Below are 11,573 nucleotides of genomic sequence, written 5' to 3' on the forward strand. Positions count from 1 at the left end.
CTGCAGTGACTTTCAGGATGAGCTGTGTGAGATTACTGAAACTACTTGAAGTTTTCATCTTAGACTCACACTATGGTTTGTTGCAGGTTTAAAAAGCTCTGTGGTTTCGTTTCTAATGTAGACTCAGCCTCCTAATTTATAATAGCATTCACTAATTAAAATTGTAAGCATAATTGCTATCCATGATACTTATTATTAGTTTGCACCCGTAAAGCTCAAAATTCACTTCATCCTTTCAAGTAGTGAGTAATTAGTTTCTCTGGGTTTGTAGCTTTACCATCTCCTTATGACTGTTTGGAAGAAATCAACACCAAATCTCCCAGAAGAATGTTGTAAAAACCTGGAAATATATTGTCCAGTTAGTGTAATGAGGCTAATATAAATAATATAAAAGTAGAAAATATTACTTTTCTCTGGTTTAGTATCCAGTTGATTATTTCATTTACTCACAACAACTATTGAGCACCTAATGATAACCAGGAATATTGAGAAATAAGATCAATCACTCAATAATATTGCCATCAAAGATAAGGTTTTTGTGGTAAGGGAGTTAAATTTTACATATACACAGCATTTAAAATCATTTGTATATTATAGTATAAGTGACCCCAAATACTGTTAGAAAAGGAATTGACTGTTCTTGGTTATATTATCAGCAGGAGATTTAGTAAATGTCTTTTGGAAAGAATTAATGAATGAAAATTTGAATGTATCAATGTCAATTATTTTCAAGATACTGCAATCAGATATTGATATTTTTCTTAATTTGACTTATTTTTTCTTCACCATTCTTAGGAAGCTTCGCCGACATGGCTGTCTCCTTGCCACCCACTCTGAGGCTCAGTCCTGCTCCTGATGAAATTCAGCACCCACACATGAAATTTTCTGAGTGGAAATTTAAGCTATTCAGGGTGAGATCCTTCGAAAAGGCACCCGAAGAAGCCCAAAAGGAGAAGGGTCCCTCAGAGGGGAACCCTTGCCTAGAGCAGTCTCCTTTAGTTCCAGACAAGCCTGCTGGTCAGAATTCAGCTCCAACTCAACGAGCACTGAAACTACACCCCAAATTTTCAAAGAAATTCCATGCTGATGGGAAGTCAAGAGACAAAACAATTCACCAAGCCAGGCTTAGACACTTCTGCCGCATCTGTGGGAATCCATTCAAGGGCGATGGGCACAACCGGAGATACCCAGTCCATGGGCCTGTGGATGCCAAAACCCAAAGCCTTTTCCGAAAGAAGGAAAAGAGAGTCACTTCCTGGCCAGTCCTGATTGCCAGAGTTTTCCGGATTGATGTGAAGGCGGATGTTGACTCGATTCACCCCACTGAGTTCTGCCACAACTGTTGGACCATCATGTACAGGAAGTTCAGTAGTGCCCCCTGTGAGGTCTACTTCCCAAGGAACGCGACCATGGAGTGGCATCCCCACACAGCATCCTGTGACATCTGCCTGCCTAACCACCAGGGACTCAAGAGGAAGAGGCATCAGACCAATGTGCAGCTCAGCAAGAAACTAAAAACTGTGCTCAACCAAGCAAGACGGGACCGTCAGCGCAAGAGAGTTCAGGCTAGGGTCAGCAGTAAGGAAGTCATGAAGAAGCTCTCCAACTGCAGTAATATTCATCTGAGTACCAAACTTCTTGCAGTGGACTTCCCAGCACCCTTTGTGAAAGCCATCTCCTGCCAGATATGTGAACACATCCTGGCTGACCCCGTGGAGACCACCTGTAAGCACGTATTTTGCAGGGTCTGCATTCTCCGATGTCTCAAAGTCATGGGCAGCTATTGTCCCTCTTGCCGATATCCGTGCTTCCCTACTGACCTGGAGAGTCCAGTAAAGTCCTTTCTGAACATCTTGAATTCTCTGATGGTGAAGTGTCCCGCACAAGAGTGTGATGAGGAGGTGAGTCTGGAAAAGTATAACCACCACGTCTCAAGCCACAAAGAGTCCAAAGAGACTTTGGTGCATATTAATAAAGGGGGCCGGCCTCGGCAACATCTCTTGTCACTGACACGCAGGGCTCAGAAGCATAGGCTGAGGGAACTCAAGATTCAAGTTAAAGAATTTGCTGACAAAGAAGAAGGTGGAGATGTGAAGTCTGTGTGCTTGACGTTGTTCCTGCTGGCGCTGAGGGCCAGGAATGAGCACAGACAAGCTGACGAGCTAGAGGCCATCATGCAGGGGCGGGGCTCTGGTCTGCAACCAGCTGTTTGCTTGGCCATACGTGTCAACACCTTCCTCAGTTGCAGCCAGTACCACAAGATGTACAGGACCGTAAAAGCCATCACGGGGAGGCAGATTTTTCAGCCTTTGCACGCTCTTCGAAATGCTGAGAAAATCCTTCTGCCAGGCTACCACCCCTTTGAGTGGCAGCCCCCTCTGAAGAATGTGTCTTCCAGAACGGATGTTGGCATTATTGATGGGCTGTCTGGACTTGCCTCCTCTGTGGATGAATATCCAGTGGATACCATCGCAAAGAGGTTCCGCTATGATTCTGCTTTGGTGTCTGCTTTGATGGACATGGAAGAAGACATCTTGGAAGGAATGAGATCCCAAGATCTTGATGACTACCTAAATGGTCCCTTCATGGTTGTGGTGAAGGAGTCTTGTGATGGGATGGGGGATGTGAGTGAGAAGCATGGCAGTGGGCCTGCGGTCCCCGAAAAGGCGGTTCGTTTTTCATTCACAATAATGAGAATTACGATAGAGCATGGCTCCCAGAATGTGAAGGTGTTTGAGGAACCCAAGCCCAATTCTGAACTGTGTTGCAAGCCGTTGTGTCTTATGCTGGCAGATGAGTCTGACCATGAGACCCTGACTGCCATCCTAAGCCCTCTCATTGCTGAAAGGGAGGCCATGAAGAGCAGTGAGTTAATGCTGGAGATGGGGGGCATCCTCAGGACTTTCAAGTTCATCTTCAGGGGCACTGGATATGATGAAAAACTTGTCCGGGAAGTAGAAGGCCTGGAAGCCTCTGGTTCAGTCTACATCTGTACACTTTGTGATGCCACTCGTCTGGAAGCCTCTCAAAATCTTGTCTTCCACTCCATAACCAGAAGCCACGCTGAGAACCTGGAGCGCTATGAGGTTTGGCGGTCCAATCCCTATCATGAGTCCGTGGAAGAACTCCGGGACCGGGTGAAAGGGGTCTCTGCCAAACCTTTCATTGAGACAGTGCCTTCCATAGATGCGCTCCACTGTGACATTGGCAACGCGGCTGAATTCTATAAGATTTTCCAGCTGGAGATAGGGGAAGTGTATAAAAATCCCAATGCCTCTAAAGAGGAAAGGAAGAGATGGCAGGCCACACTGGACAAGCATCTCCGGAAAAGGATGAACCTAAAACCAATCATGAGGATGAATGGCAACTTTGCCCGGAAGCTGATGACCCAAGAGACTGTAGATGCAGTTTGTGAGCTAATTCCTTCTGAGGAGAGGCACGAAGCTCTCAGGGAGCTGATGGACCTTTACCTGAAGATGAAACCCGTGTGGCGCTCATCATGTCCTGCTAAAGAGTGTCCAGAGTCCCTCTGCCAGTACAGTTTCAACTCACAGCGTTTTGCTGAGCTCCTCTCTACCAAATTCAAATATAGATACGAGGGCAAAATCACTAATTATTTTCACAAAACCTTGGCACATGTCCCTGAAATTATTGAGAGGGATGGCTCTATTGGGGCATGGGCGAGTGAAGGGAATGAATCCGGTAATAAACTGTTTAGACGCTTCCGGAAGATGAATGCCAGGCAGTCCAAGTGCTATGAGATGGAAGATGTCCTTAAACACCACTGGCTGTATACTTCTAAATACCTCCAGAAGTTTATGAATGCTCATAATGCGTTAAAAAGCTCTGGCTTTACCATGAACTCAAAAGAGACCTTAGGGGACTCTTTGGGCATTGAGGACTCTCTGGAAACCCAAGATTCAATGGAGTTTTAAATAGGACCACCACATAGAAGGTGGTGTTTGCAAATTTGTTTTCCTTTGGGTTACATCGAGGTCTTCTCCTAGCACCTGTCACATCATTGTGTGTGTGAGTCTTACCGCCTAAGGGGTGGCAGGTTGGAGTGACAGGCCAAAGGTGCTGTCACCAGGTCAGGGATGGATAGTCGATGAGATGATTGCCTGAGCCATTTAGTGAGTTCAGCAGAGCAGCAGGAGAAATCAGTTCTTTGAAAGCTCAATAACTGAGAACAGTGGTAACTGCAGGGGACAAGGATGTACAGGGTGTGCATGGCACTGTGTGTCATGAAAATCAAAGCCAGAGCTGTCAAAGAACAGTCGAGCATGCTAGGAAAGGAATTTGTCTTGGGCATGCCCTTTTTCACCTCAATTTATTATGTTTTGTATTGAGATGTAATGTAATTTTTTTCATTTCATATTTTGTAGGACTAATTTTGTAAATTTCATATTTGTCGATTTGTTTTGCAAGATTCAAAGGAGCCTTTTAGGGTTCTCTAACAACACTTCACATTTGTAGGACATGGTGACCTTTACCAAGGGCTCAGTGCATTCTCTTGTATGGTACATTTATGCAGAAATAAATTACATCAAGACAGGTTTCAGAAAAGTCAGGTTTTTTTCTAGGTATAAATGACATCACTATGGTCACCTTCAGTGTCTAGGAGGTCACCTGGTATCCTAAATTTTCAATAATGAAGTTAGAGAATGCACCTGTTAGCTAAAACTATCCATTAAATTTTATAAACTCATGTTTGCTTAGTTATTTATAGCCAACTCTGGTTGTTTATTTTTGCTTTTTAATTAAAAATAATTTATAGGCTCAATGTTTTTTCCATACACTCTCAAGGTCACAGAATTTTTTAAATCCATATTTCCTTATTGCCTAAAAACAGATTTAATGCCTTGTTGAAAATGTCAATCCGATTTTCTCTATATGAAACATGAGTTACTCAATTTGAGTAAGTGCAGGCTTCATAGAGGCCCCTCTTCTGCGTTGTGTTATTCTTTTGATTATGAGCCTGCCCAGAATCAGTGTGTCCAGATTTTAGTAGGGGGCAGTGTTGTTTTTGTTCTGTTTGTTCAGTTTAGGTGGAGACTGGCCACACTAGAGCAGAGGACTGAACATATATCCATGATTTCCTTGTACCACTTTCGGATTTTGTTCTTACACTTGTTTTCCTCATCCCAGCTCTGTGAAGAGATGAACATTGAATAGAGGCTAAATGGTTTTCCTGAAGTTACAGGAATAATGAATACCTGATTTGGAATTTGTACCAAAGCCTTTTGTCTCTTAAGTCTGTGTTCTTCACACTATATATATACTGTTTACACAGTAGCATCAGAATTTAATTAGGGTCCACACCTCACCCCGACAGATTATAATCCTGAGAGTTTTATCTTTCAGGACAGAATTTAAAGTCATCTGTTTGTCTTGGGCCTTTATAGACTAAATTGGGCCAACCTCTAAGGAAGCCATAAACCCTCTAGAGGATGCAGTTATTTGGAAACTATTCATGTCTTTAGGAGTTCAGCATTTGCCAGGCACTAGCAATTTAAGAGCAGGCATAGGATTTTATATGCTAGTGAGTCATAATGATATGTTAGTGTTAATTAGTTTTTTTCTTCCTTTGATTTTATTGGTCATAATTGTCAGTCTTCATACACAGTATATCAAAGAGCTTTGTAATTTAGTTGTCAAGTGTGCATCAGTGACATTATCCTAAATGGCACACATTTGGTGCACGTGAGGGGGTTCAATTTAGTGTTTTCCATTGAAAGATGCAGCAGTTTTCTTTGCTTTGTGTATGGAGCATATCAAAGACATTCATAATTTAGTTGTCAAAAACATATACACGCTTAAGTATTATTTTAAAACTTTCTTTGTTTTGTAGTTTGGTAATGAATAGGCTTCCAAACCACCAGCCCTTTCATCTTATTTAATCCATACAGATGTCTGTGCACTAATAAACAGCTAAATTCCCACCATCATCCTGCTCTTTGGAGCATGCTGGCACTGGTTGGTAGCTGTTTTTCCCTCGTTCACTCTGTTAGTCAATTGGCAGCACTGTAAATACTTTCCAATATTAAATTCTCCTTGCTAGCATGTAGGACAATTTCAGAAGCATTTGACTGAGGACATGATTTATAGCACAACCTTCTCGCGACTCTTCTAATCAGATCACATTGTTATAAACCTCAGGAACACCTGGTCACAGGATTTCAATATGTAGAGTGCCGCCGATGGCTATTCCCCCTCCCCCCAATTGTGGGGATTGCAAATCAGAGATTCTGGTTTAATACTCTACTTTTATTTTTTAACAATGCCCATTGCAAATGTAGGCACATAGTCCAGGGAAATTCACCGCAATGAGTGGAGGATTTTTTTAAGCACAGAGGAGGTCTGGAAAAGTGCAGGGCATTTTTCTGCTCAGAAGCTTAGTTTCACAGGTCTACCTGCCAGCCTTCTGTGGGGCACTGTGGGCACCGGTGATGGTAGCTGATGAAAATTGATGAATGCTTGGTGTGAGGTTAAGAAGTGTCTTGGGATTAATAAACATGCGCACAGATGCCAGAGCAGCAGGAAAAGATGTCTTTCTCTCTCAGGTGGACTGGAATTTAATTTTGTTTCAATTTGTTTTCACAAAGTATGCTTGAAAACAGATTTTTTTTTTGTTTTTTTGCGGGAGGGGTGATTTGAAAGTATGGGTTTCATATGACTTCACATAGATGTCAAAGTCCACACAGTTAAGAGGCAGGACTTTAACAGTGAGCCAGGGACTTGCACAGTTTAGGCAAACGTATCACCTCTTAGGTATTCCTAGCTTTCTTTAACCAGTTTTTCAGACAAGGTCTCGCTGTTTCCCCAGGTTGACCTTGAACTTGTAATCCTTGTACTCCAGTTTCTGCCTAACTGGGATGACAGGTCTATGCCAGCTGGACTTGTTTCATATGTGATGTTTAGTTACATGTGTGTATATCTTTAGATATTGTATGACAGTTCTAGTTTTCCTATGATAAGATATCCTAAGCCAAAATTAATACTTTTTGCCCATTTCTCATTTTTCTTTAAGTATCTATGTAAGCGTATCTCAAAGTTATTCGTTTTCAGAGGTATTTTGTGATATTGTTTTTCACTTTATTTTCTTACATATAGTGATGTATTTTGTTTAGTGACTTCCAAGAGTCTACTCTTCTCCCTTAGGGGAAGTTTAGACACCAGGATGCAATGTGTTATTTGATTTGAAGACCTGTATTTTCATGTTAAATGCTTTCAAATGGAAGAAAACGAGTTCCAGTACTTATTTTTATATTTTAATATTTTACTCATTAGCATTATGGTTATTATTCATAATTTTGTGTTTAAGTATTTGGAATAAAATTTTAAGATTTGAAAATAACAAGTGTCATTTGTATTGCTGCTATATTGTTTCATATTTTATTTTATTTGGGGATTCATACATGAATACACTGTATTTGCATAATTTTCAATCCCACTTCCTCCTATAATGTTTCCTACATCTTTCAATTGCCTTCTTCAGATATATAATTTCTTGCATCTTTATTTTTGTTTTTACAAATATACATGTTTTTTATGTAGAAAAGCTTTTATTTATATATAAAACAAAATAAAGACATATAAATTTATATAAATATCTATATACACACATGCATATACATGTACAGATACACACAACCTACTGAGTACAATTAGTGTTTCCCTTATTTGCATGTGTTTAAGACTGAGAATATAGGACAAAATTCTCATCCCTGAAGCAACAACAATAACAAAAACACCACCATCACCACCACCACCTTAAAACAAAACCACATAGAACTTTTCTCCTTCAGCAGCCATTGACTGCTGGTAGCTCATCTGTGGGGAACAGAATTTTGAAATTGCCTGCCATCCTTGTTAACGTGTTGATTGGTGTGGTCTTTGCAGGACTCGTGTGGTCAGTCATGTTATTGGGAGGCATGGGAGAATCATCTCTGTCCTGTCCAGAAGAGGCTCTCATGTAGGGGTTGCTCTGGCTCACAGGCACCTAGAATCTTTCCATCTCCTTTTCTGAATTTCCCCGAGATTTAGGTTTCAGGGTTATGTTACAGTTGTCCCATTCGGGGGCTAGGCATCCCAAGGTCACTCATTCTCTGCATTTGGTCAGTTGGCCATATCTCTAATAGTTTCTGTCTGCTTCATAAAGAAGCTTTTTGATGAGGGGTGAGAGTAGCAAGGCTCTATGGGTGTAAGGGTGGACCTTTAGAAGACAGTTGGAAACTACATTACTTTTGTAAAATCGCGATAGTAGAGCCTCTTCCAGGCTTGATGACATCTCTAAACATGGGCTTCTGGCTGGGTTTACAGTATCAGGCCCGAGTTTCCACCAACTGAGAGGGCATTAGATCCAATTAGGCAACTGTCAGTTTCCCCTAAGTTCCACCATTGCATAGTTGGGGTATCCTGCTGGTTACCATCGTTGTTGAGGCTTTACAGCTATATAAGACTGTTGGTGACTTTTCTTCTTTGGCAGCTTCTCAGCCTCTATTTTAAGTATTTATGGGATGCTTCTTCTAAGCAAGCAATGTATGTTTGATACTGAGATATAGTGGCAAGTAGTTTAGTTTTGGTTCATAAGAAGCAAGACAGTAGATCATTAATAAGACTAATGAGTGCTTGATATTATACTCTAGTTGGTGTGGAGAAGGAAAAGCAGTAGATGCGATTACAATAGATAGGTATAAAGTACACGTGGCAGTGGAATTTAAATTGGGGAGTCTGAAAAAAGCACCTGGGAAGAAAAAGTTTTTAAGTGGATACAGATTGAATGAAGTTCTAGGGTTATATGCAGATTGAATGAGGGATGAAGTTAGGCCAGTTACCTAGAACGGACAACCGATGGGGGAAACTCAGGGAGGGAAGCACTCAGAGTGTTTAGGAATTTAAGAAAGACAAGTGGACCGTAGCAGACTGAGGAGAGGGCGTAGACTGGTGGCAAATCAGGCAGAGGCTTTATTGTGCAGGACCCAGTGGACATGCCCTGTGTGTGAAAGGAAACCACCAGAGTCTGAGGTGATCACATGATGCAGTCGATCTAAACCGTGCTAGAACCAGGCACACAAGGGATGCTCCTGCAGAGTATTAGGGTCAAAGGACTCTGTCCAGGTATGAGAGAGGTTATATGTGTACATTTAAAGGAACTGGAGACAGGTTTACCTGTCCCCTTTTGCTCCAGTGGTACATTGTCTACAAATTACTGTCTCACTCTCTCAGACAGCTGTGCCCAGTCTGCGTGGGAAGAGATGAAGCAGGGTTATTAGTACTCAGAAGTCTCTTATTTTAATGAAGTCGTTTCTTCCCCTGTTTTCTCCTCTTATGTTCCATGGACACTTGATTTTTATCCTCTCCTGATGATGACAATGTATTTCTGACTAAAAAAAAAAACCAATTTATTTCAGCCTAGGGATATAACTTGATTGTTATAGCTCTTTGCATGTAAGGGGTTCTGAGTTTGTTCCCCAGAACCCACATGAAAAAACAGGTGGTGGAATCTTCTCTTAATGACTATGCTGGTGAGGTGAACAAGGCAATTTCAGATGGCCAGCTAGTTTAACTTACTTGACCAGATCCAGGCCAGAGACTCTGTCACAAAAAGCTGGAGAGAACCTCAAAAATAACATCCCTGGTTGTCTTGTGGCCTCCACATGGACAAGCTCACACTCACACTCATACACAGGTGTACACCCTCACACATGTGGATGCACACACAGAGGAACATGTATAGAGACACACACACACATACACACAAACACACATATGTATGCGCACACATATCCTAATTTACTTGAAGGCTAAGATCTGTGTATTTCTATATTGAGGTCAGATCAAAGTCTAATGAACTGATCAGCTTCTGTAACTGTCTTTCCATTTTTGTCTTTAAGAAGTTCATTTTTTTTTGTTGTTGCAAATGATTTGGTCATCCTTTGCAACAAAGATCCCCCCCCCTTTTTTTTGAGGGATCTCTATATATTTTGTGTATCACTTCAAATGGTTTAGTCTACATTTTAAAACCATCTTTGCCACAGCAATTCTTGGGCAAAGGTTGATATAAGACAGAAAATTTGAGAAATTTTGGCCCCATTTTGTAATTCTATCAGCATACTCCAGGTTAGAAAAGAGTTAATACTGCATGGACAGCCTTTCCTATGCAAACAGCTCAAGTATATATAGATGTGGCTTTTATACTTTGCCTTCCCTGTCCTGGGCCTCTTTCTATAGTGAGACAGCACATTCTCTAGAGACGAGTTTTATTGTTTTTTTTTTTTTCAGGTTCCATGTTTAATGTGGATCTTGAAATTAAAAAAAACTGTGTGTCCATATGTGTTATGGACATATGGTTATGAGTGTGTAGAGCATATACACATATGTACATGTGTATGTGGAGGCTGGATTCAACTTCAAATATTGTTTCTCCTCAGGTGCCAGCCACTGTTTTTTCTCCTTTTGAGAAAGGATGATGAACAATGATGGGGCTCAAGTACATAGAAGATTCAGGAAATAAGAGGATGGAACCAAAGAATCATTTCAAGCCTCAATGAAGGATTTGGTGATTTTACAAGAAACTGAGAGTTTTCATTCATGGAATATGAACATTTTCTTTTTATTGATCACACATTTCTTGATATTATTCTTATACTATTTTGAAAACTGTCCAGGACATAGCTCTAGATACCTTCTGAGAGTGAGAACCCAATATCATTGCATAAGCTCATGTTCATGTTTCATTTAAAATGATTATGCAATTTTCAGGGCTGTACACTATTGGGCCTTGAGTGAAATTTGACTGTTTCCAGAGATGATAACAGTCTAATGGAGAAGAGGGACAACAGTTGAGCAATTTCAAAGGGATGAACCATTGATTTGGAAGGGATTGAAAGTGCACCCCCAAAGTGATTCAGGCAAAAGCATATTGTTGGAACATGTTTTGACCCTTCTCAAGTGCATGTAGATAATTCACGAAAATGTACCACAGTGTTGAATTCAGGACTTTGGTCATATAGGTGACTTAGTAATTTCTATTGCTGGGAAGAGACACTATGACCATAAGCACTCTTATAAAGGGAAACACTTAACTGAGGTTAGCTTATGATTCAGAAGGTTAGTCTATTGTCATCATGGTAGGAAGCATGGCAGCATGCTGTCAGACATGGTAATAGAGAAGGAACCAAGAGTTATACATCTGGATTTGCAGGCAGCAGGAAAAGAGAATGACATTGGACCTAGCTTGAGCATCTGAAACCTCAAAGTCCACCCCCAGTGATACACTTCCTCCAACAAGGCTGTATCTACTCCAGTAAAGTCACACTTCCTAATAGTGCCACTCCCTATGCGTTTATGGAGGCCATTTTCATTAAAAACACCACAGTAGGTGACAATGCTACTAGTGTTCTGTCTTCTATCAAGGCCAGTCTTCAGGTTTTTCAGATACAATGTATCTAGCTTAGGCCAGAATCACAATTTATCTGCCTCTATTTCTATATTTCCCAAGTACCAGGATTACAAGCATGTGTCATCATTACTGGCTTGATGTAGATTTTTTTGGTGTGTTGTTTTACTGG

At 41.0% G+C, this 11,573-nt stretch overlaps 1 protein-coding gene across 1 annotated transcript; it reads left to right on the forward strand.

The window, feature by feature from the left end:
* The first annotated feature begins 809 nt into the window (after window positions 1-809).
* On the forward strand, window positions 810-3,935 carry Rag1 (recombination activating 1). Its single transcript, XM_026787862.1, has one exon. It carries the CDS (start codon window positions 810-812, stop codon window positions 3,933-3,935), a length of 3,126 nt encoding a protein of 1,041 aa, XP_026643663.1.
* Window positions 3,936-11,573: the final 7,638 nt, after the last annotated feature.

Source organism: Microtus ochrogaster, assembly GCF_000317375.1.
Source record: "Microtus ochrogaster isolate Prairie Vole_2 chromosome 14 unlocalized genomic scaffold, MicOch1.0 chr14_random_1, whole genome shotgun sequence".
NCBI lineage: Eukaryota > Metazoa > Chordata > Mammalia > Rodentia > Cricetidae > Microtus > Microtus ochrogaster.

Bases quoted from the DNA above. Each gene is read 5' to 3' on its own strand.
- Rag1 (XM_026787862.1), top strand. From the start codon at position 810: ATGGCTGTCTCCTTGCCACCCACTCTGAGGCTCAGTCCTGCTCCTGAT.